This window comes from Xiphophorus maculatus, chromosome 5 (assembly GCF_002775205.1).
Source record: "Xiphophorus maculatus strain JP 163 A chromosome 5, X_maculatus-5.0-male, whole genome shotgun sequence".
NCBI lineage: Eukaryota > Metazoa > Chordata > Actinopteri > Cyprinodontiformes > Poeciliidae > Xiphophorus > Xiphophorus maculatus.
In genome coordinates, this window is record NC_036447.1 from 29,064,209 (window position 1) to 29,089,964 (window position 25,756).

Below are 25,756 nucleotides of genomic sequence, written 5' to 3' on the forward strand. Positions count from 1 at the left end.
GACGTCATAATATGATGACGTAGGATCGACGGGCATCCCACCAGGATCACTCAGGCCAAGTTTGATGCAGCTCGGTCAAAATATGTGGAATGTAGAGGCAAACGTATACGAACGGCGTTGCCGCCATTGAAAACTCTTGGCACTTTAAAGCAAGCGAGACCAACTTCCTTTCTGTCATCCAACACAGAATCACCTTGATTAGGTCAAGAGAGCCATAGATGAAAGTTTCCAAGGAAAAAAATAGCACTTCCTGTTGTGAGGGGGCGGGGCTTAGATGACGTCATAATATGATGACGTAGGATCGTCCGGCATCCCACCAGGATCACTCAGGGCAAGTTTGGTGCAGCTCGGTCGAAACATGTGGAATCTAGAAGCAAACGTATGGCATCGGCGTTACAGGTCACTTCGCCACGCCGCCACACCCAGCTGCTTCATCGCAGCCGGTCAGGGCTTGAATCCACAACACACCAACATGTCTTCTGTCTCTGGACACAGTTTCATGTTGATTAGGTCAAAGGGCTAAGATAGCGACCGTTCACAGTAAAACATGACACTTCCTGTTCTCAGGGGGCGTGGCCTAAACAATGTCATAATTTCACCACATGGTCTTTTAGGACACCTAATGATGATCAATAACTCCAAGTTTGGTGTCTCTGTGAGTTTCTGTGCAGGATATATAAGAGTTTCGTGTTTCATGGCGAGTAGGTGAACTTTGACCCCTGGTAATCCCCCTTCAGCAAGCTCATACAGCCACCGTTTTGATAAATTAAATCAAACATGCCTTATGATCAGACTGACCGAGTTTGAAGCCGATCAATCGAAATCCCTAGGAGGAGTTCGATCAAATACGAAGGCTGTAAACGTCAAAATCGGGGTCAAAATTCGAACTTCAATCCAAAATGGCCGACTTACTGTTGGGTTTAGAGCATGGCTCTAAGAGACTTTTTTGTACGTCCTGACAAGATACACATGTGTACCAAGTTTCGTAATTCTAGGTTTAAGCATGGCTTGGGGCTGTTCATTTAAAATACTCTAGGGGTCGCTATAGAGAAATTAGGCCACGCCCACCAAATTTTGTTATGAATTCCTGTCGGAGGGTGGATAAGAATCCATCCTAGTGAGTTTGGAGCAGCTGGGCCCGAAATTGTGGAATTCAGAGCCAAACGTATGGCAACGGCGTTACAGGTCACTTCGCCACGCCGCCACGCCCACCTGCTATGTCAAAGCCGGTCGGGGTTGGAATCCACAACACACCAACATGTCTTCTGTCTCTGGACACAGTTTCATGTTGATTAGGTCAAAGGGCTAAGATAGCGACCGTTCACAGTAAAACATGACACTTCCTGTTCTCAGGGGGCGTGGCTTAAGTGATGTCATGATTTCACCATAGGGTATTGTAGGACACCCGATGACGATCAATCACTGAAAGTTTGGTCCCTCTATGTGTTTTTGTATAGGAAATATAAGAGTTTCGTGTTTTATGGCGAATAGGTGAACTTTGACCCCTGCTAACCCCCCTTCAACATGCTCCAAAACTCACCAATTTGATAACTTTAAATCAAACATGCCTTATGATCAGACTTTTGCGATTTTTGCGACAACCTTAAAATTCAAAATTTTTAAATTTTCTAGTCGTGATCGCCAAGTTTGGTGAGTTTTTGAATATGATAAAGCCCCCAAAAAGGCACCTCTTTGGGGGGGCAGAATCGTAATAATAAGAAGAAACAGTACAGAGGCCTTCGCAGCGCTTTGCTGCTCGGGCCTAATGAATTATGAATCTCTATAAACAACATTTTTCTTCAAACTAAAGGGTAAGTTGAGGCCAAAGCACCTGAAGACTTTTGTCATCCAGTTTTTCATAAAACGAGAGACAACAATAAATCATGGAAATGGAAATTATTGATCTGGTTTTAATTTATCATGCAATGAATTGATTTATTCCGACAGGCCATGGAACTGCTGCTTTCTTCAGTTTGTGTATTTTATTTTCGTCTGTCCTTATCAATTAAAGCCAATAAATAACATGGATAAACATGGCCGCCTGTTTTCTATTGCCATCAGACCAGCAGGGCAGCTGCTCAGACGAGGACGACGGCTCTGGGAACCGCTGCACCATCGGCTCAGAGATCTACCTGGACGTCAGCTACCTGCATTACCTCTGCGACGCCCGTCTCAGCATCAGCGGCTGCATCCGGGCCTGCCAGGTGTGGTCGGCGCCGTACGACGGCGAGATCCCTCCTCCGGAGCGGTACCAGGCAGGCGTCCTGGAGGAGCCGGCGCCGGATGGCCGGCAGCCTCAGAGGAGAGTCCCTCCCCCACCGGCGCCACCGCCGCTGCTGCTGCTGCCGCCGCCGCCTCGCCCCCGACCCACCAAAGAGCTGGCCTCCTTCGCCCAGCTGGAGCTGGAGTGGGACGACAGCTTTGATGCGTGTCCAGTACAGGAAGCTGAGGCCTCCGCGAACCCCAAGCCTTCCTCTGAGCCGCTCCCCAAGCACATCCAGGAGATGAGGCGGTCGGCCATCATGCTGGTGAAAGGCTCGTACTCCGAGGAGAGTGACTTCCAGGACGACGTCATGGTGTACGACCTGGTCGCCAAGAAAGACGCCTCAGAGATGGAGCGGGCGCCACCGGTGGACGAGGCCCCGTTGGCCTCACCGAAGAACGGGCTCAGTAGAACCCTGACTGCCGATAACGCAAAGAACAGCTTAAAGGCCAAGGTCAAAGGTGACACTGACTGCAACGGGAACCTGCAGAAGGCGACTAACACCAGTGAGGATCTCCTAGCTCAGTATGAGGAGCTGATCCGCTCTCTGGTCAGCGAGGCAGGTGGGAAACCGGTGAGGGCTGATGGAGAGGTGAGGAAGACTGCAGCAACAGAGGAAGAGGAGGTGGAGGAGGAAGAAATGGACTTCACTTCCTTTACAGCTGAAACGCCAGAGTCAGAGAAGCCACAATCTCCGGTGGGGGCCATCCAGAGATTCAGGAGTGGAAGCTGCAGAGGAAACTTGGCTTTACCTTTCACAGGTCAGTTCAGGCTCTCACTGAAAAAACGCAAAATCTTACCAAGGAATTTTGGTCTCATTTCCAGTGAAAATGTCTTAGTACATCTGAAGTTAGACTAAACTAAGTTATAAGTAACCTTTCAGAAAGATATAGGAGCTTATTTAAAAAAATAATTCCTTAATATTGATGAAAAATGATCAGTTCCATTGGCAGATTATTTCACTTATATCAAGGGAAAAATGTCATGTTTTTCGTCAAGTTATCTGCTAGTGGAGCTGATACTTTATCCATCAATATTAAGGAATTAGGGACTTAAACAAGCTCCTATATCTTGCTCAAAAGTTATGTTAGTTTTGTTTTATTTCAGGTGTACTGAGGTAGTTGTACTATCAAAATTCCTTGGTAAGATTTTGTGTTTCTGCAGTGTGCAGCTTTGAAAAAGTAAAACATGGAAACAGTAAGAAGCTGCCTTTCTAAACATTTCACTATTGCCTAAAAAAAACACAGTTTAGCAATTGCTGTGTTTTTGTACTTTTTCGTTTTTTCGAATTTTATTGAATGTTATAAATCGCAAATGACATGACAGTAATACAATAAATGCTAAACATTCAAATGAGTGGGTAGAAGTACAAACATATTAAAATTTCACTGCTTCTCCAGCAACATCACAATTATGATTTCTTCCTATTTATAAGTAATGTATCAGTATACCTTCATTCTACTTTCAGATTCTTTAATAATGTAAATGATGTATTTACAATATTCTTATAGGTAAGACTATCACTTAATAGTAGCTCTAATAATTTATATTATAAAGTCTTTCTTCCTTTGAAAACAACGTTTGAATATTTTCTGTTAAATAAGGCATACAATTAAAATCACACGTAAATAAGTTTGTTCACTAAACATGCAGCGCCGTCATTATCCTATTGCTTCCTGTTGCCTTCTGCTTCGTGGATTGCACCAGGGACAACATCCAGTTGTGCATTATGTAACTCATGATGCAAAAAACAGAAGAAGAAAGAACAAAAAAAAGTGGTTCCATTATTCTGAGAAATACACAAATTTTGATATGGCCAAAAAACCCCCAAAAACTCAAACTTGTTATGGAAAAACAAGATTTTTTTTCCCCGAAATTGCCGTGTTCCATTAAGCAAATGTATTTTCAAACTGTCAAACTGAACCGTGGTCGATGGAAACGCAGCTAATGCTCCTCCTGCAGGTCCCTTCATCAGCGTGCTGCTGTCCCGCCTGGAGAACATGCTGTCCAACAGCCTTCATGTCAACCTGCTGCTGACGGAGATCCTGGCCCAGCTGGCTGCTTACCCCCAGCCGCTGCTCCGCTCCTTCCTGCTCAACACCAACCTGGTGTTCCAGCCCACCGTCCGCTCGCTCTACCAGGTAACACGCGCGCACACACCCACACACGCATACAAAAAGCTTATTTCACTTGCAGCTAGTACTTTTTGATAATATTAAGGAATTATTGACTTAAAACAATGACGGCATGTTAGGGCCATTGTAAATATATATAAAAAGGACTAAATTTCCTCCAAACATCTCGGAATAGTTCTAGAAAAAAACAAGGAAATTTTGGTTCTGCAAAAGTCGAACATTTTTAAGAAAAAACACAAACTTTTTGATTAATCTCAGAGACATTTTCTAGAAGAAAACTTGGAATTTTCATAGTCCTTTGGCACTAATATGCCTTTGTGTAACGGAGCTTGTTTTAACTTAATAATTCCTTTAAATTGACGCAAAAGTACAAAAGTGAAATTATCTGCCAGTAGAAGCAGTACTTTTATTATCAATATAATTATCAACTTTAAACAAGCTCCATTATTTTGCTGAAAAGTTACTTGAAAAATAGTTTTGTCTTATTTCACTAAGATATTTGCACTAGAAACCAGACCAACTAGAAGGTTTTGTGTTTTTGCGGTGGGGCTGCCCTTGGATCATGTGGAAGTGAAGTAGATTCTTAGTACAATGATTTTTCCTCAGGTATTGGCTACTGTGAAGAACCAGATAGAAGAGCTGGCCGCCTGCAGGAAGGACTTCTCAGAGCTGATCACTGTGGCCCAGCACTGGCTGCTGGCCAGGGAGGCCTCCTTCATCACCGCAGGTAAACTCACACCTCAGCTTGGACTGATTTCTGCCTCAAAACTGAGTCATCTACTCCAGCTCATTTTTTTAATGTACATTTTTCACTTTTTCACATCAAAACAGCACAAATATGAGCAATAAATTGTAACAAGCTGAAGAAGAAGTGCAGTTTAAGTATTATTTCACTTCTCCGAGACAGAATGAATATATCCTGGTACTGAGGCATTGTGGCTCTCCACCCAGGGTGCCCTTCTGATGGAAATCACATGGAAAAAAACACAAATTCTAGACCAAAAATTTTTTTTGGTCTAGATTCTTGTGCAAATATCTTAGTGCACCAGAAATAAGATAAAACTAGCTTACTAGTAACTAGTAAGACAGGGTGCCCAAAGTGGGTCCTGGAGGGCCGGCGTCCTGCATGTTCTAGTTCTCTCCCTGGTTTAACACACCTGGATCAAATGATGGCTCATTAGAGGCCTAAGAAGAACATTGACCTGCTGAAAAGGTTGTTGGTACCAACAAGGGAGAGAATAAAACATGCAGGATGCCGGCCCTCCAGGACCCACTTTGGGCAGCCCTGTAGTAAGATATATGAGCTCATTTTAAATGAATAATTCCTTAATATTGATGAAAAAGAACTAGTTCTACTAGTGAAATAATTATAAATTATAAATAAAATTATCTGCCAATGGAAGAAATTTCATCCATATTAAGGAATTATTGACTGAATAAGCTGCTATTTCTTGCTGAATTGTTACTTGCACATTAGTTTAGTCTTTTTTCAAGCACACTAAGATATTTGGACCAGAAAAATAGATCAGAAATACTTGATAATATTTCTTTTTATTAATATACAGTACAGACCAAAAGTTTGGACACACCTTCTAATTCAATGGGTTTTCTTTATTTTCATGACTATTTATAAGTCAATAAATCCCACTTACTAACCTGACAGGACAGGTTGACCTATGAAGTGAAAACCATTTCAGGTGACGACCTCTTGAAGCTCATCAAGAAAATGCAGAGTGTGAGCAAAGCAATAATCACAGCTAAAGGTTGTTACTGTGAAGAAACTAGAATATAAGGGGCATTTTCAGTTGTTTTACACTTTTTTGTTTAGTGCATATTTCCACATGTGTTATTCATAGTTTTGATGCCTTCAGTGTGAATCTACAATGTCAATAGTCATGAAAATAAAGGAAACTCATTGAATTAAAAGGTGTGTCCAAACTTTTGGTCTGTACTGTATGTTTTTACAGTGCTCACATTCGGGTATAAAAGTTCTTCAGTTCCTTCTAAAGTCACTCATGTTCATCACTGATCACGGCCTAATGCAGCTAACAGTTACAAATCAGACATTCATGTTTCTGCAATAACAGAAACATGAATAATTGTGATGATATAAAAAATCTGTGCCAAAGCAGCAGCAGTAAGAAGTGATGCCTCATTTACAGGTCTGAACAGATCCGATGATTATTTTCTTCAGGCCGTGTATCTGCAGGTTTCTCCTCCTCCTCCTCCTCCTCCTCCAGGCCTTGTTTTTCTGAGCTTCAGCCTGGCGTTTGAACTGGATCTTCTGTAGCTTCACAGCCGAAAACACTCTTAGAAATATCAGCAGGGTGTTTGTAGAAAAATGAACAATGGAAATTGTAAAGCGCATATCTTATTCTGTTTACTTGGAGCTGTCTGTTTTTAGGATTTTTGAATCATTTAAAAATGGAGAAATCCCCTCATTTTCGCTCCGTTGAAACGTTCACCTGTTTGTTTTGGGTTCTCTCAGATAAAACCAGCAGTGGCAGGTCCAGCCAGCACGAAGGAGGAAGGATCCTGAGGAACTCCCCGCCTCCCAAACCCAAAGCCATCTCTCTGGATCAGACGGAGGTCTTCGCTACGGTCCTCTTCTCCGAGTTCCTCAAAGAACTGGCAGCCATCGCTCAGGAGCACTCCATCCTGTCCCACGTTCCCATGGAGGAATAGGGAGCCACATCAGTGCCTTTTCAGGTACTGTTTAATTAATCAAAGGGTTCCCCCCCCTTTTTTTACAGAAAGATTTTGAAGATATTTATTTTTTCAAACAAATCAACTTTGATTGACTTCCATCCTCCTGCCTCCTGCGAAGCCTGGAGACAAACTGCAGCTCCTCCCTCCCACCAAAGACTTTTATATTTTCCCAAACGTTTTCTGAACCGTCTGAATGTTTCCTGCAACCAGCCGCAGCGGCGACACGCTGCTCTCTGTGCTTTCTTTTCTGTCTCAGACGTTGTCTTTAAGCATCAGGATGCACTGCAAAAACACAAAATCTCACCAAGTAATTTCTGGTACAAATATCTCAGTGCACCTGAAGTAAGACAAAACTAATTTACAAGTATCTTTTCATCAAGAAACAAGGAGCTTGATTGAATCAGTATATATATTTACTGGCAGATTATTTCAATTATAGCAATACATGCTTTTCATGTTATAAGTGAAATCATTTCCAAATTGAACTAGCACTTTTTCATTAATATTAAGAAATTATTGACATAAAATAAACCCCTATGTCTTGCTGAAAAGTTACTTGTAAGTTTGGTTCCTCTTATTTCAAATGTAATAAGATATTTGCACTAAAAGCTAGACCAAAAGTACTTGGTAATATTTTGTGTTTTTTGCGGGGTAATATTCAACGTCGACTTATTATTTAGCTTTTTGTAGATACTGAGACCTTTAAAGAAACACTTCCAGCTACAGCTGTTACAAGTTGAGTCCTAACTGCCTACAGATTTCACTAAGTGCTTTAACAGTCTTCAGGTTCAGATGTTTCGGTGCTAAATCACTGTGGCGCCTCTGGCACCACCTTCCTTTTCTGACCCGCTATTGGCTCTGCACATTTTCCATTGTTCCCTACATGATTACTGACACCTCTTGTAAAATAATATATCTAAAAAAAATATCTTGAAATAAATGCATTTGTGGTTGCAGCAGCAGAATCAAATAATAATAATAAAAACTTCCAACCTTTACATTAAATATATTTATTCAGGAAGGATATATTTTTTCAAGATGGGTTGTATTTACCAAAATCCCCAACAGTTACTGTAAAATATGCATAGCTAAACATATCTAAAAAAGTTTTATCTCTTATGTGTTGAGTTGATTAGCTTGTGTGGATATTTATAATGAGTCTTTATCTCTTGTCTGCCTGGTGTGAAACATGTGGCCCACACTGCAAAAACACAAAATCTTACCAAGTATTTTGGTCTAATTTCTGCAATATTGTAGTACATTTGAAATATGACAAAACTAATATAAGCTTGTCAATAAGTCCTAAATATTGATGGAAAAGAAGCAGATTATTTCTCTTATAACATGGGGAAACTAATACTTTTTCATCATTATTACAGAATTTCTAATTCTTATGAATCTTGCTGAAAAGTTAGTTTTGTCTTATTTCAAGTTTGCTAAAGAAACTAGACCAAAAATACTTGCTAAGTTTTATTTTTTTTGCAGTGCAGAGATCCATCTTGCTCAGCCACTATTCACAACGTGAAAAACAAGAAAACATACCAGCCTTTGTCCTGATCCTGGTTAGCTGACCAAGTGGTCAAATTATTTCACTTATGGGAAAAATGTCTTGTTATAGGTGAAATTGTCTGCCAATTCTTAACTTTAAATAATCTCCTAAGTGTTGCTCAATAGTTCCATATGAGTTAGTTGTGTCTTATTTAAAGTGCACTAAGACATTTGCACTAGAAAGTAGACTAAAATTACTTGGTACGATTTTGTTTTTGTATTGTAAGCATTCAACATGAGAAAATCTTCTTCTGTGCAGACAGAGCGTTTGCATACTTTAGCCAGGATTAATCACTGTACATGTTGTATCAGTCCCAGCAGATCCCATTACAGATATATTATAGCATCAGAGCTGTAATAAGCATGCTGGAACTTTAGACCTACTTATTTTCATACACAAGGCAGATGTGCAATAATGTGGAACTGATGGAGGGATCTTCGGTCACCACGTCTCCTCAACGTTTAATCATCATCATTTATTTAAGACTTCTGCGCTCTTTCAGCTTTACAAGGGGTGCCAAAAGATGCCGTCTTTATGTATATGTGTACAGAAGAGCAGAGCCAGGTTCACCACTGCTGTATGTAATGTGCCTATCACCTTTACCTGTTTATGATGTAGAAATCATAAGGAAAATGTTCTGAGAGAAAAAAAAAACACTATGCAAATGAATTGTATTGGGGATATTAGCTGTTAGATCACTGTGATTACGGGTAGGGGTATTTAAGATGTTCGTTGAGTGTTTTTCTTTTTCGTCGCTTTCTTCCTCTTGCTTGTGAAAAGGCGTTTTAAAGCTGATAAAAGCATAAAATCACTTTATGGAGGGTTGATGCTCATATCTGTCCAGTGTAATCTTACGGCACAATAATGATTCTATGGGCATGAAAATGAAATAAAAGTCTTTTATAGACCTTGCCTGTTGGTAATCTTATTTATGTTGCACATTTTCAGCAACAACGCAGTTCAAAGTGCTTTTCATGAATTAGAAAGAAATACAAATAAAACAATAAAACCAAAAGAAAGACAAAAGGGCAAAAGAATAAAACTACATATTGGTTCCCCATGTTTAATAAGAATAAACACTCCATATAAACTAGTAGGGGTTTCCCTGGATTCTTGTTCTGATAAAATTAGATGTTGGTTCTCCATGTTTGATTCTATTAGTAAGTACAAAACTAAACCTTGGTTCCAGTTGTTCTGTGTTGAGTTCTGGATTCGTACAACATGGAGAACCAACATTTAGTTGTTTGATTCTTGTTCTGGGTTGTTTAGTAGACAGTAGTTTCTAAGTTTGTTCTAGATATTCTAAAAGGAGTTTCTCTACTTCTTGTGTCAAAAGGAAGGCTTCAGTTTGACACTTTAAGCTGTTTAAGCGTAAAATATTTTTTTCAAAGCAGTGAACAAAGCCATGTGAAGAAAGTTGAAAAGATATACGACCACAACCTGCTGGTTGAAGACGGAAGCCTGCCGTGGAAACATGGCGTCTTCAGACTAAAAATTGTTTTGAGTAACAAAATGAATCTGAAGACCAGACCGTATACAGACACAGTAAAATTCATCAGAACAAGTTTCCATGTTTGTCTTGAAAAAATATCAGTCCTTTGTTTTTAACTCTCCTGCAGTCCTAAGAGACGGGGCTCATTGGACACCGCAAGTTTTTCAGCCTGTGAGTCCGTCAGGGTCGCAAGTGTTTTTACAAGAATTGTTTTACTTTTTTTTTTTCTTTTCCTTAATTTTTTTTGTGGTTTTGTGAACTGACAGACTGACTGAACACCCTCATGGCTTCCCTGCTGTCCGACCGTGTTATCTGCCACACTCCTCCTGAGCGTTGTGCTGACCGCCAGGGGGTTTTAAGATAAATGCTTATTGTTGACATTTTTCTAGGTTTTAATCGTTAACAGTAACATCTTGTGATCCCGAACTGCTCCAAAACGCTTGAAAATAAACCAAAAGTTGATTATTTTGGGAAAATATTGGTTAGGGAAGAACCCTGTGGAGAAGAAGGTTAATTTATTCAAACCTCATCAATATATCATGTGATTAGCTTCATTCTTGGTCTTAATTTAAACTGTGTGTTTTAGATGGTGTATAAAACCATCCGGTTAGCATTTTTCTATTGCAGGTTTTGGATTTGACATCCCTTAATCATTAAATTGTATTTCTTGCAGACATTTTCAGAGAGATGTTTGTAAGCGTTTATCGCTGTTAATTATATTTTCTGCTCGAGGTTAATTAAAACACAATATATAAATTATATCACATCAGACCAATAAAGAAAAAAATACTTCTAAAAACAGAAACATGGACTTCATAAAAAGTCCACGTTTTTATCCTGTGAAGGTACTTTTAATCTAACAAAGGATTTATTGAATATGACTGTGTACCATGTACTGAATAAATAAATACTTCAAGGGTTGAGAACATTTGTACTTTCACAACTTCAGTACATGTTTTATGCATATGTCATTTTAAAACCAGGGGAGCTTTTAAAATAAAGAAGATTGTAAGCTAGATGATCATAGTAAACATGTAATACAAATTACATTTCAAAGAATGAAGATGACTGAATTTGTTTGTGTACACTGGAGAATTATTGTGCAACCTGGCAAAGACGACTGTATAACATCCTGATTCAAACTGCTGGATGCATCTGATGTTAAAATTTGCTTGATGAACTGAAAGCATTTAATTGTGACAGAAAAGCAAAAACAGAAGAAGTCTGGTCGAGGGGGCAAATACTTTTCACAACGTGTATTTATTAAAAACTAAATCCTGTGAAATCTGCAGCGAAGGAAACACACACCTTTTATTTCGGTGGTCTCGTCTCAGAAGCAGCCGACAGACTCCAGCTGCCCTCAGCGGCTGATGGACTCTGTTTACATTAAATATAAATCAACCAGAGGAGCTGCGCAGAACCACTGAGAGCTTCATGTCAAGAGAAAATGAATATTTAACAAGATTTGTGCAAGTGTTTGACAATCATAACGTGCTCCACCCACAAGAGGGCGCTCAGTGCTCAGGCTGCTGCAGCATGGAGTGAACCTTCTTAAGCCTCACTAAACTAGAAGTTGAGATAAAAGGTTCTGATCCGACTGAACTTTGTGAGAACAAAAACTAGTTTCTACTTAAATCAAAAACACCACAGATAGAAAAATAACATATAGAAATGTTGATTTATTAACATTCACATCCTGTTTATAAAAACAATAGTGTTACTGTACAATGAAGCTTTAGCATTTTACCCAGCAGGAAGTGGGTTTTATTGTCTAACTGCAGGCTGAATTCAGAGCATCTGATTGGCTCAGAGTCAGTGACGAAAACGACGATGTCATGAAGTCTTTTCTTGGAGGATTTCCCTGACCAGAACCGGGTCGGCTCTGCCTTTGGTCTCTTTCTGAACCAGACCCATCAGCTTATTCAGAACTTTCTGGTTTCCGCTCCTGACGGCTCGAACCTGCGAACACAAAAGCGACCTCTGATGTCACACGGCTCAGCAACTTATGAGCGCGACGAAACAATCAAACAGTTCACTCAGTCAAAAAGTCAACCTTCAGTTTTGTGTAGAAACTGTTCACAGAGACAGAGAGCAAGCTGACACTTTATTAGGTACACCTGTTGTCAGACAGGCAGCACCTCAAAGCACTTAGAGCGAGCAGGCAGACGACTCCCTGGGGTATTAAAGGGACGGTATTATGTGTTTTCCAAGCACATAGAATCATTTTATAGCACAATGAAGCAACTATGTTACCTTCAGTTGTTTTAAAAATACTGTGTATGTATCAAATATGTCTTAAAATAAAATAGAATTGGTCATTTAGTGCCTTGAAATTGGGCCTCTGTCTCTTTAAGAAGCTCCTGCTCTTTCTGAAACTCCGCCTTCAGGAAGTCACCACAACATGGCTCCTCTATTAACCCTTTAACATTTTTACCAGCGTTGCACTGAGAAGTAGCTCCTATAATCAGCTCAGCAGGTGTTTGCTAATTGCTGCTGGCTAGTCTGAAGGAGCTGAGTGGAGAAGCCTTCCCTCTGCTTACATCCCCCAGAATGCTTTGCGGTTCTGTATCGGACGTCAGTGAAAATATTAAACTATCAAACGTATTATCCACTGCTATTGATCACTTGTCCATCGCGATATATCCGATCAATTTATTTTCAAGCCATTTTTGAAAAACTGAGTTCTGGGTTTCCCACTGAAGGCCAGAGAACCATCAAAATGAACGTTAAAAACAAATACTGAAAATAGAATTCTCATATCTACTGACTCTTTATGATATGAGATTTAGAGATGCGAGTGCACGCTGACCTTGTCTGGATGTGAGTCTACAACCTTCTGGCAGATTCGGTGAAGGTCGGCGGCGTCGCTAACTAGCCCCAAGTCGAGCTCCTGGATGATCTGCAGAGCTGCCTTGCCTGGTGACCTCCACATCTCCTGGAACACCTGGAGAGGAACGGGAGCAGCAGGGGGCGCCGGCAGGTGAGAATGAGAACACACACAGGAAGAAACCTGCAGGAGGCAGAGGGGAGGAGGGGTGCAGCACACTGACCTGTTTGGCAGCAGAGGAGGAGATGCATCCTGCTTCCTGCAGCTCCAGCAGCTCAGCCAGGGCGGCAGGAAGGACTGGGCTGGAAGCAACGCAGAGTCTGAGTTAATTACACTGGAAGAGATGGATGAGGATTCATGACAGAAATAGAGAGAGAAAGAGAGAGACGGTGATCGCTGGACTGAAGGGAGGAGAAAAAATGGTGATGAAGATCTGGGATTTTCCTGAAACGATCCGCTCTGACTTATATCTATTTTTTTTTCTTTTTTACCTTTATTAAGTTGAAAGTTGGAATAAAGAGCTTTGGATTACAAGTTATTATCCCAGCAAAAATGGACAGAGATCACTGGAAAACTTCAACTATTAATTGTTAAATCTAGAAGAGAGACTCAAAAAAAGCCCATTTGCTGAAAGAACAACACTTTGAGAGCAGTAATGAAACCAAAACTATTAAAAAAAAATAAACATTTTGCATTTAAGATAAAAAAAAAATGTTATCTGTAAATCTTATCTTACCCAGGAGACTGGTAGTGGCAGGTTTGGCTTCAAATTCTGTCAATAAACCTTTTATTTATCACCTTTTTTATCCAAAGAAACGATCACCGTATCAGTCCTCCTCTCTATTAATGCTACATGTTTCTATGTTTCTTACATGTTGATGTTAGAAGAGTTTATTAGCTGGTGTCATTTCAAACAGCCAGTGGCATCAAAAGCTGACTGTGATTTTGGAAGCGTAATTATAAAAGTCTGAAACCATGGCAACTATTTTCCACCTAAACCAACCACAAAGGCTTTTAGTTTGAAGTTCAGACGCAACACGAGGAGAATCAGCTCATTCCAGCCAGGAACTCGTCCTCAGGAAGAAGCTTTTCTCCCTGTCAGACAGTCAGGGTGACTTTCTCAGAGCCAGACACAAATAATTAGAAAACACAAAATGATCCCATTTATTCCCCCGGAGAAAGTCATTTGGCTCTGCTCTGGGATTTATCTGCGCCTTCACTTTCAATCATGATATTTTGAGACACGAAAAGGCCTGAAATGAAGTGTTTCTATCAGCTGCAGGGAGGAGGCGGAGCATCGTTAAAGAACCGCTCACAGCAGCTGGACCCAGGTCTCTGACCGTACTGCTGGCGATGCACCGATCCACTTTCTTCACTCCCGATACCGATATCTGAGGTTTAGCATGGGCCGATATTGATCAATTGCAGAGAAGCAGAGCTGAGTTGACTAAAAACATTTCTTTCTTTTTTTTTTTTCTACACACAGACATAAACGTACTGAATTACTAATTTATTTGCGTTAGCAATGATCTCCACCAGTACAGCACACTTAACTACACCAGTAGCTTCACCAGCTTGGTCAAACATGTAAAAACAACTTTAACTTATTCAGTCAGTACAATGCCAGCGGCTTGCAAAAGTATTCACACCCCTTAAACTTTTCCACATATGCAAAAGTATTCACGCCCCTCCGGCTTCATGCATCCGATTTTTTTTTGAGTGCCGCACTTTTCTAAATTTTTCCGTATGCCAAGTTTTAGTGTGAAAACTGCGCTCTCTTTTATGCACGAGGCCCCTGGTGATGACCTTTTTGGTCGCCACCAGCAGAATTTTAAACAAATAACAGTCATTTTTAAATACAGCATTTTCTAAAAGACCAAGGTATAAAACCAGACAGGTCTTAGGTATTGTTACAGAATCGTGTATAATTTTCATTCGGCTTCACAACTATATTCCACTTTGTGTTGCTCTTTAACATTAAACTCCCATTAAATATACTTTTGCTTATGTGTGTAATGTGACAAAATATAGAAAAGTTCAAGGGGTATGAATACTTTTGCAAGCCATTTAATGTTTTTATTTTTCTTATGGATGTCATCTTGCTTTATTTGATTGGACTCTACACCACTTTAGTGAACATCTGTTTTTATGTGTTCTGGTGATAAACTGACCTGTGGCTCACGCTCAGGTCCTGCTGCTTCAGGAGCCCCAGCAGCTCATTGGTCACCCAGCCAATCACCTTCCTGGGATCCCTGCTGGTCCCCTTCATCACCGCCTCAAAGTACTCCATCAAGCCATCCTCATTCTGCACAGCAGCACCACATTCATCGCTGAGCAGGAGCGTTGCCATTTAGTGGCAGAGTGACAGACTGCCGGTGTGAACTCACCACCAGAGTGAAGCTGTGCTCTGGCAGCAGGCCGTACGTCTGCACCAGCCTGTCTCTCCTGACGCTGGGCAGCTCGGGAAGCCTTGCCCTCAGGGTCCGCAGCAGCACCGCCTCCCCCGCCTCCACGCCCGCAGGCAGCGACGCCTCATCCTCAAACACCAGCAGGGGGGGCAGGTTGGGCTCCGGCATGAACCTGCAGGAGGGGGAAGGTCTCTCAGGGTTAGAGGGAAGGAGGACAACTTCTGACTGCTTCTTTTATTACAGTAAAATAAGTTGTGATTCGAACTTCTGCTGCGATACAAACTGAGTTGTTGTCACATTTCACCTGCATGCACCAGGAATTAGACCTGACCAGCCTCACAGCTGTTTTACTGCAAGAACACAAAATCTTACCAAGTATTTTTGCTCTAGTTTCTAGAGTAAATATCTTAGTGCGCTTGAAATAAGACAAAACTAATTTACAGGCAACTTTTCAGCAAAAAATAGGAGATAGTTTTAAGTTAATAATTTCTTAATGGGGCAGAATTATGTATTTTCCAGACACATAGTATAATTTCATAGCACAATTAAGTAACTATGTTAACTTCAGTTGTTATAAAAATGCTTTATATATTGTGGAGAATTATCCTCCTCCATGCTAAGTTCTTGATGTATGAGGTGGCATTCCTAGTGTCTCATATCCTGTGACCTTTGCTTTGAGGGTGTTTCCTATCATGTCATTTCCTTTAGCTTTAGCTTTGCAACTAGCTAAAAGAGATAGAAGGAAAACTTTAAATTATTTACTCACAACGATATCAAATACGACTTAAAAGAAATGTTACTTCCTAATTTAATGCCTTGAAACTCCGCCTTCAGGAAGTCGTCACAACATGGCTCCTCTATTAGCCCTTTAGCAACGTTTTACCAGGATTTCAGTGAGAAGCAGCTCCAATAATGAGCTCAGCAGACTCCAGCTCCACCAAGTGTTTGCTAATTGTGGCTGGCTAGTCTGAAGGAGCTCAGAGGCGGAGTCACAGGGGAGGGCTGCTCTGAGTGGTGGAAGCTTAGAAGCTTGGAAGCTGCAGCTCAGGGGAGGAGCTTCGTCTTCAAAGGCGGGGCTAGGTCCACCCAGGTGTTTTGCACAGCTGAATGGTTGCCATGGAGATTAAAGGATTTCTCAAACATGCAGAAAAGAATCAAAGCAACACTCCAGGTATCTTTTTGTTGAGGGAATAACATTAGAACATGATGTAAAGCACAAAAATGTCGATGTTGCATAACACTACCAATTTGGGGAATAACTGACCTAAAACCAGCTGAAAAGTTATTTGTAAGTGAGTTTTGTCTTATGTCATCAAGTGTACTAAGATATTTGCATTAGAAACTAGACCAAAAATCCTGGTGAGATTTTGTGTTTTTGCAGAGTGATGATGAATCCATGTTGCTGCTGCAGCAGCAGCTCTGCCTCCAGGTGGACAGAATCTGTTTCAGAGACAACAAATCCAACCTCACCTGTAATCCTGAAGACCTTCTTTGTCCCGCATAGCAACAGTTTCCCTGGAGGGAAAAGACACACAGGGAAGAAATCAACACTCTAGGAAATACTTCATAAAAATATTTTAGAGCGAGATTTTCACTGAGTTTAAACATTTTTTTGAAACAAAGATAATGCTTGCTACAAAACAAAGTGTTTCTCTAAAATTTGATTTTAATTTCAAAAGGGGCCACAAACTGTGAAGTGTACCCTTCTGCTTCGCCATGTAACCTCTGGCATGCAAGGGCTTCTGGGAGGCCGCCAGAGTCCCAGAAGAAGAGCGAGGGCTCAGCTGTGAGGCAGCTGACTCGTTCTGGGAGCGGCGCATAGCTCACAGATAACGCGGGCCGACAGCGCCGTCCAAATGGCTCTATTCATCATCATTACCACCAGGGCTGCTCCCGAGCCGAGCCCAGGCCTAATGAACCCGGCAGCCGTCCCGGTCGCTCTGCGTTGCTGCTGACGGCTGAATCCTGGCGCCGCTTCTTCATCCACTTACCCTGACTTGGAGTCGTACGCCCGGGTCTCGTTTAGCACGGCTCCTCCTCTCCGCACCACCGCCGTCTGTCTCTGGACCTCGAAGTCTGGACAGAACAACGAGAGTCGTCAAACGCCTGCTGCCGCGCCCCGGCGGCCCTGACTTCTGTCACTAGAAACGGTCCGGCTACAAATGCATCAACCGACGCGCAGGAAACTTGATTCAGCAGCTGAACCTGTCCAGCTGCTTTTGGTTCTGTCAGCTGGAAGCGGAACTCCGTCCACGGTCGCTCAAACTATGATCGTTATTTCAGCGAGCAGCTGGGATAAAGTCAGACGGTCTCACACTAACTGGGTATGAACGGTAGGCAGCCTCATCATTAATTGTTACCTTGGACAAGCCCTGCAAACACCCAGTGGAAAGAGCCTTTTTCAATAGATCGGAAACGATTGAGCCGCTTTTCCCCGAACGCGGAAGCTGAGGTGCAAAGAGCCCATTCATTTTATTTGTCATTTATGTTGTATTGTTTGTTTATTATGGATATTTAAAATGTCTTCCAGTTCTTCAATCTATAAAAAAAACAACATCCTTGTATTTTTGCTTTTAACTTTTTATTTTTAATTAAGAATACTTTTTCTAATAGGTGAAATGAAGGAACTTTGTTTTTCTCTAAAGCTACAGTACGTCACTTTTATTAAAAAAAAAACATGTTTTTTTCATATTTGTTAAAACTATCACTATGTTGTGACAGCATGCTACGAGACAGATAATTGATCTCCTCCACCTTCAACCTGAGCTGCTACTGCTGTCTGAAGACATGCACCTCTCCCGACCAAAAACAACCAATCAGAGCCAGGAGGAGGGGCTTGGTGCTGTCAGCCAATCTTGTGTACTCGCTGCTAAATTTGATAACGGCAGCAAAACAACTTACAGTTTATCTGCATTCATCTGTGGCTATGCTAACTAGCCTTAGCTTTCACCACAGAAAACTAAGGCTGTGAAAGCTGCAATGTAGCAGAGATCAAGCAGTTGGGGGTTCAACTTCCAGCTCCTCCTCTGTCCTCACCTATAGCTCTAGCCAGGTATCTTATGCTGTTGATGTTCTTCACCTCCGTCCTGGTGCCCAGCGGCTCGCCTGGCCGGTGCACCGACACGTTGGCGTCAACCCTCAGCTGGCCCTCTGCGCAAACAGCAGAGAAGCACGGCAGCGTGGTTAACGCCGGTGATTAAAATGCAAGCAGTGGAGGGGAGACAACAGAGCCAGCGGTTCCATACCTGACATGTTGCCCTGACAGGTACCCAGTGCCTGCAGGATGAGCTGCAGCTCTCTGACAGCTGCAGCGGCCTCCTCTCCACAGCTCATGTCGGGCTCCATCACCAGCTCCATCAGACCGACACCTGAGGGAGGAGCAGGCAGCTGGGTTTCACATCCAGCAAGTATTGATCTCTGACAGAGATCACTGAGAAACTCTTTATGGATTTATAATACTGATGTTAACAATTAATCAACCTACAATTAATTGTCGATTAATGGTTCATTAGATTAAAATGAGTTCCAATAGATTAACTAACAACGTCCCCTTAGGCCTTCTGCTAGTGTTGTAGTTTGGCCGCCACCCAGCAGAGGGCGCCACTGGTCACTCTTAAGCAGCAGAAACTAAGATGGCGGCGCTGCCCCAGAGCGAAGAGAATCGGTTCAAACAGAGTCCGTGGTGGGATGTAAAGTGTATTTCATGCGATTCTGTTTTGAAATATAAACACACGACAAGCTCGTTGAGTTTCACCTGAAGGTAAAGGCTGATTTTGAGGTTCTGTCGTGAGTTAAATCACTTCATGTAGCCAAGTTTTAACAGTCCTTCCAATCCAGAGCTCCCACAGACGGGACTTCCGTATGAACATTTCTGTTCATAGGGGATTAAATGTTTCACATATTTCATTCTTTTCAGCTTTTGCTTTTATATTTAGCAACCTAAGTGGTTACGGGTTTGCTAGATTTTGTAAATATGCCTAATAAGTTTATTAGATTACATAAACAGACATAAGTTTATGTAATCTAAACTTATGTTTAGATTCTAGGGGGCGCTGTTGTGCTCCAACCTGCTCTGTTGAGGTCGATGAGCGTCTGACTGTTGACGTCATCGTGCAGACTCTTGCCGCTGTCTTGTTCCAGCTGAATCTGTTTGATGTGCACATTCTTCCTCATCACCTGGCTCCTCTTCCTCCCTCCCAGGAAGCTGTAGGTGAGCACTCCGTCCACCGCCACCGGGCGGCGCTGCTGTGTGATCTGGTACCCAGCCTGGAGGAGAAAAGCTGCCTTAAGTCCTGGTGCTGGGTGACATCAGAGATGTCAAACATTTCTACCCACAGTTTCTCTATTGGTGTGAACTTTGACTGAGCCATCGTGCTTTCCTGTCCCAGCCTCACATTGCTTTTCTCACACGATTGCCTTGTCTTTAGATCCCTGAATAAGATTTTTAACCAACGTTGCACTGAGAAGTGGCTCGAGTAATGAGCTCAGCAGATGCACAGTGTTTGCTAATTGATGCTGGCTAGTCTGAAGGAGTTGAGTGAGGTTTCTCTGTGAGAAGGAACCTGTGAAGCTTGGAAACTGCAGCTCAGAGGAGTAGCTGCCTCTCAAAGACGGTGCTAGGTCCACCCAGGCGTTTTCCACAGCTGAATGGTTGCCATGGGTGATTAAAGGGTTTATCAAAAATTCATGAAAGAATCAAAGCAGCATTCCAGGTTTGTTTTTGATGAGAGAATAACATTATGACATGATGTAAAGCTAAACAAGTTGATTCTAAATAATACTGCCCTTTCGTATTTTAGGCGTTTCTCTGTTCCTGTGGGCCTAAGAATTAATTTACCATGTTTCTATGGCAACTGCATCACAAGAACTAAACATTAATCACACTTATGCTAAAGACGGAGAAGGTGGGAGAGAAGATAGAAGGCAGGTTGTTAGTCAGCAGCTTCCTGACTGATGCCATCAATCACTTCCTCTTCCTGCAGCAGCTGAGCGCAGCAGCCTCCACTTCCTGCAGGCTCCGATCAGAAGCTACATGACGCAGTTCCTGCTCTGGCACCTGCATTCACCATGCTGCTCTCTGTTGATTTAACTGTCTCCAACAGTTACCATGGTAAACTGTGTAGGTGGAGCATGTACGGTCCCATATTAATATCTGTATCGGTTCCGATACTTAACAAAATATCTAGATTGGGTATCGGTGACAATGTGTCCGGTACATAACGGGCCGATCTACTCAGTCTAATTCTAGGTTGTTTTTTTTACATTAATTTTGCAGCTTATTTTTTAGATATTTGATCAAGATAGTTGTTTTTGTCAGACTTCAGTTCCTTTATTATATATTTTACACTAACTGTTCTAATCCTAATTGCACTGACTGAACAAATCAACGTTGTTTTCACATGTTCAAACTTGTGAAGTTATTGGTGTGAGCTGCACTTATGCACAGTTATCAAATAAATGACTATTTCAGTACATTTATGTATGTGCTTAAAAACTATGAACATTTTAAGTCAATTCAGTGCTGTTTTCTTTATCGGATCAAGTCAGCCGATTATAAACCTCTGATATCGGTATTGGAAGTGAAAAAAGTTGACTGGTGCGATCCGTAGTGTGTTGTCCTGCAGAACCAATCAGTTGCTCTTCAAACCAGCCCCATTTCCTGCTGGTGACATTATAGTTGCCACATTAAGGTTTCCTGGATCTGCTCAGATCGCGACCTCAGCCTTAAAGACCATTACATGGCCACACACACTTCTGTGCCCACTGCAGCCATACTGGGAACCTCATCTGTGGCCTTGGGAACATGTCAAAGCCTCGGTGATCCAGACATGGTGGTTCAGTTGCACCCTTTCTATCTGAGGGGAACTTGAATCATTTAGAAGACGTGTGTGCTCATTAAATGAAAGCCGCAGCTCGCCTGGCCTCTCCGTTCAGGTAGTCCCGATACGAGCAGCCGGGGCATTTTACACAAATACAATCATTACATTTTGGTGGAATTTATCAATAATGAACAATGCAGAGTGGAAGATATCTTTCCACCGAAGGCCCTTTCTCCCTCAGTTCTGCAGCCTTCAACCTGGGCACTGCAGGAGGACACAGAACGTCTCATCAGCTGCATCATTATAAGGGGCAGTATTATGTGTCTTCCAGGCATGTAGTGGCGTTTTAATAGCATAATCAAGTCACTATGTTACCTTGAGTTGTCATAAAAATGCTCCATTTACTAAATTTGAATTCATAATTTAACGCCTTGAAATTGGGCCTCTGTCTCTTTAATACACAACATGGCTCCCCTTTTTACCAGCGTTGCACTGAGAAGTAGGAACAGATGTGGAGTTCCACCAGGTGTTTGCTAATTGCTACTGGCTATTCTGAAGGAGTTGAGTAGGTGGGATCACAGGGAGGACGGCTCTTTTCCTTCTAATTGTTTTTGTTGAGTTGTGAGACTTGTGAGGCCACATGGCTTAATTTCTGAATTACTATTCAACTATACAAAACTCTCCTCAGTTTAAAGTTTTTCTTATATATTGTTGAATTTTAAACCCTGAAAAACACGATGCAAAGCTAACAAGTTAGAAACAAAATGACAAAAAATGGAAGAAATAAATACGGAAGATGTCAAATTGTTGTTTAAATATTGTTTTGTCTGTTTGTTTTTAGTTAAAAAAATAATAATAAAAAATACAGTCAATTTACTTGACTAATTATTTTTGTTTTACTTCTGTATTGCCCCTGCAACTTTGAAAAATCAGTGGGTTCAGATCATGGATGGAAGCTCTGGATTACATTTCTTAATGGATATTAATACAATCCAAACAGATTCAAATGACTCAAAGACCTGTTTTACATGAGATGGAAAATAACTAAATATAATTTTATTATTATTATTTAAGTCTCTGTTTTATTTTTCCTTTATTTAAATGTTCATTCATTTATATTCATTTGAAATGAAGCTGGACAATTTTTTCTTTGTATTAAACATCTTGCAATACAAACAGTGAAAACACAATAAGTTGCAGCTAATTTTGATATGATGTTTTTTTTCACCATTACACTCCAGACAGTCTTATTAAAATAGCAGAAGACATCTTTGATTAACAATCGTCCTCCTTATTATCTTTGCCCTGAGCCGTCCATAATCCTTTTTAGTAGGCTTGGACAGACTTTGCCGATTTAAAATGCTAAACTCTTTAGCACCTCCTGTCTTAGAATTTCTATAAATTTTAGGAAAGGTCTCTGTGGGGGCAACCATGACATTTAATCTTTTCCTTAAAATGTCACACATAATGCCAGGAAAATTAGCCCCAGGCCCGGGGAGGTTGGGAAAGATCACTGTGCAAGCGGCTCGCTTTGGACAGAGAAAATGAGGACCAGCAGCAGGAGAACGGTGAGGCGTCTGACCGGAGAGTATAATGGAAAAAATATCTTGTTCCTATGACGGAATATTTTGCTCAAAACTAGTAATTTTCCATCAGTACTAAGGAATTAATTAATTAAAAATAAGCTCCTATTTTCTTCTGAAAAGTTACTGGTAAGTTTGTTTTGTCTTATTTCATGTGTACTAAGATATTTGCACTAGAAATAGATCAAAAAATACTTGGTAACATTTTATGTTTTCGTGGTTAGGACACCTTTGGGCTGTCCTAATTTATTCCTTAACATATCTTTTCTTTTTTTTACAGGTTTTATGAAGATTATTTTTTCAGTTTTAATAATTTAATTACAATAAGCAATTTTCTTGCAATGTTTAAAATAGTATACAATCTCCATATTTTCAAATATGTAATAAAAGCTCAAAGGTTCTCAGGGTGTCATTTTTTCCAGACTAAACAGGCGACTATGAGGACTAAAGGAAACAAGCTGCTAAATAAAAATGGTTCATGTTTAAAACTTAAAGCTCATTTTCTTTCATTTAAAGGCGATCAACTATGTTCTCTTGAACAGGGATTGGTCTGTGCGATACGAAACATATTTATTAAATTTTTTGCACAAAATGATTCTTAGAGATGTTAGTCTGCTCAGTTCAACTTATTTTGAGCTGTTTTAGGGCCTCTGTCACTTTAAATCCAAATAAGCTCCTGCTGGCCACGCCCCTTAACTCAAAGTTCACACTCGCAGATGACAATGGCTGTAAGCAGATGCGCAATTGTATAACCGTACATCTTTGATAAGCAGAAGTAGAGCCTCCTACACAACCAGGTTTCTGGATGGCAGGTCAACAACAAAACATTTGTCTTTACCAGCAGCCACTGTACAATGCATAAAACCAGCAGAGCAAAGGTGCTGGAGCTCTGCGTGGGTTGCTTGGTAACAGTGCAGTGCCTGTCACATGTATCTTTGAAATGGCTCATTTTTCAGACACCAAAAAAATTGTTTTTATTGCTAACAAACGGCTGGGTGTTTGTTTGTTTTTTTTTAAGTGCTTGGGTTGTGTTTAGAAGCAGCTGAGACCCAAATGGAGGTATAAAAATATGCATAATGTGAATTTTGTGTAATAGGTCTCCTTTAACAGTTGAAGCCAAATATGTATTCATGCAAACAAATCCAGACAAATGATGACTTTCTGCCTCCTGTGGTAACACCTTTCTACCTACGAATCACATATATTTTGCAGAACATGGAGAACACACACTCACAGGAAGGTCAGCATAAAAGTAGTGTTTCCTGTCAAAGACTGACTTCTTGTTTATGGTGCAGTTGAGAGCCAGTCCGGTCATCACTGCTGCTTCAACGCATCGCCTGTTGAGGACCTGGGAACACATGGCAACATTAGCATTCTTCTAGAACAAGCAAAAGAAAAATATGAACAGGTTAAGTTTGATATGAATATGCTAAATAATATGACTCACAGGAAGAGTTCCAGGCAAAGACGCGTCAAAGAACGAAACTGAGGAGTTTGGAGGAGCTAAAAACTGAACCGAGGAGCCGGAGAACAGTTTGGTGTTGGAGCTAATCTGCGCGTGGATTTCCAAACCGACCACTCCAACCAGCTGCTGCGGAGCGCTGAGGTACCAAACACACACAAGAGAGAAGTGGATGACAGAGATGTCCGTGGCAGAAGGAACACAGTGAACATTACAACATGTCTTCATGTCTTCTCCGGTCCACATTCTCCTTCTGTTTGTTTTTCAAGGAGCTGCTTGATCTGCAATAAATGTTACTTCATTATTTAAACAGGCTCTCCATGTATGAGACACATTTGCTGGCACTAGTTGTGTGAAGCAGCGTAAAGCCTTCCAATGCTTTTTGAGGCAACAAGGTTATTTTAATACCAAAACATCAGGTGTTTTCAATAAAACGTCTTGAGATTAATATATTTTTCTTCCAGCAGCTCAACAGGCTAATCGTTATCTGCGGTTTGCTTGCCATGAAATAAACCTGTCGCAATTAGCAATTAGTCAGTTAATCAATTAATCAATTCCATTTTATTTTTAAGGAATTTTTGGTTATAGAGACTAAATAATAAATTTTATTGAAGGGTCCGGTTTTGTATGGTTTTTAGTTTCCTTTTTACTTACTGATTTTGGTTTATGTATTTTTTATGTTTATTTTCATTCTTTACAAAATAAAAGTTTATAAGTATTTGAGGAGACAAACTTGTATCATTATGTCATTATCATGTCAGATGAGAATGGTCAATTTCAGTTTATCGCAAAACTTTCTGGGCCAATTTATCATCCAGCAAAATAGGTTATCATGACAGATCTACTATGAACTCAATGTAGTAAGACTTCAACACTTTTCATTATTTATTTATGGCAGGTCATAATTTTTTTTGCACAAGTATTTTGTATTACAGCATGCTGCATGCACCGGAGTTCTTTCAAAGTTGTTTGAGATGGCAAAGGTTCAGTCAGGAGAATTTCTAAATGTTAGCTTGACTGTGAAAATGTTATTTTACTTCATACACCTAAGTACATCCAGCTTCACAATTGTTTACCGCAGAGAAGACACTGACTGTTCATAAATACTATGCTGAACCCCGGAAACGTTTAAATGGTTTGTATTTTTGCTGCATTACACTGGATCTTTCCCACTTTCACACTCACCATGACATCGAAACAGTAGAGATTAGTAAAGAAAAGAGTTCACCTTTTCTCCGGAGGCTGACTGCTGCATTGAAGCTTAGACGTGCTGATCCGTCTGCTAAACAAACAGGAAGATTTTTGATAATAAGGTATTAATTTGATGTTATGAAGCAGCTCCCTGGCCGCTATACTGGAGGCGGCCATGATGGCCCAGTCGCTCTGATGCTCATGGGAGTTGTAGTACTTTAAAAGTGACCTTCACCGTTAAACAGAGCGATGCTGCTGTTAATACTACAAGCCCCAGCAGCTAAAGGGGCGCTTTAAACGAGCCCTAGCTTCCGTTCA

General features: G+C 41.0%; 2 protein-coding genes across 2 annotated transcripts in view; one reads left to right on the forward strand and one right to left on the reverse strand.

Moving 5' to 3' along the window:
- Window positions 1-7,586, forward strand: part of fam160a1 (family with sequence similarity 160 member A1) — a 34,097-nt gene extending 26,511 nt beyond the window's left edge. The window contains exons 10-13 of the mRNA XM_005809403.3: window positions 2,062-3,024; window positions 4,226-4,404; window positions 5,005-5,125; window positions 6,887-7,586. Coding sequence (XP_005809460.2) covers window positions 2,062-3,024; window positions 4,226-4,404; window positions 5,005-5,125; window positions 6,887-7,083 — 1,460 coding nt within the window. The 3' untranslated portion in view covers window positions 7,084-7,586. The remainder of the gene's footprint in view (window positions 1-2,061; window positions 3,025-4,225; window positions 4,405-5,004; window positions 5,126-6,886) is intronic.
- A 4,221-nt stretch (window positions 7,587-11,807) lies between these two features.
- On the reverse strand, window positions 11,808-25,695 carry gatb (glutamyl-tRNA amidotransferase subunit B). The gene is made up of 13 exons (XM_005809402.3): window positions 25,476-25,695; window positions 24,233-24,386; window positions 24,020-24,133; window positions 19,451-19,649; window positions 18,629-18,751; window positions 18,420-18,533; window positions 17,375-17,459; window positions 16,854-16,898; window positions 15,363-15,555; window positions 15,147-15,280; window positions 13,199-13,277; window positions 12,958-13,092; window positions 11,808-12,107 (listed from the first exon to the last, which is right to left on the reverse strand). The coding sequence occupies exons 1-13, from the start codon at window positions 25,613-25,615 to the stop codon at window positions 11,982-11,984; spliced, it is 1,641 nt and encodes a 546-aa protein (XP_005809459.2). The 5' UTR covers window positions 25,616-25,695; the 3' UTR covers window positions 11,808-11,981.
- Window positions 25,696-25,756: the final 61 nt, after the last annotated feature.

Excerpts from the sequence above, each read along its gene's own strand:
- gatb (XM_005809402.3), bottom strand. The coding sequence starts at position 25,615 with ATGGCCGCCTCCAGTATAGCGGCCAGGGAGCTGCTTCATAACATCAAA. Across the intron at positions 24,134-24,232 it reads CTTTGCCTGGAACTCTTCCT|GTCCTCAACAGGCGATGCGT; the intron begins GTGAGTCATATT and ends ATGTGTTCCCAG. Across the intron at positions 13,278-15,146 it reads GACCTGAGCGTGAGCCACAG|CCCAGTCCTTCCTGCCGCCC; the intron begins GTCAGTTTATCA and ends CGTTGCTTCCAG.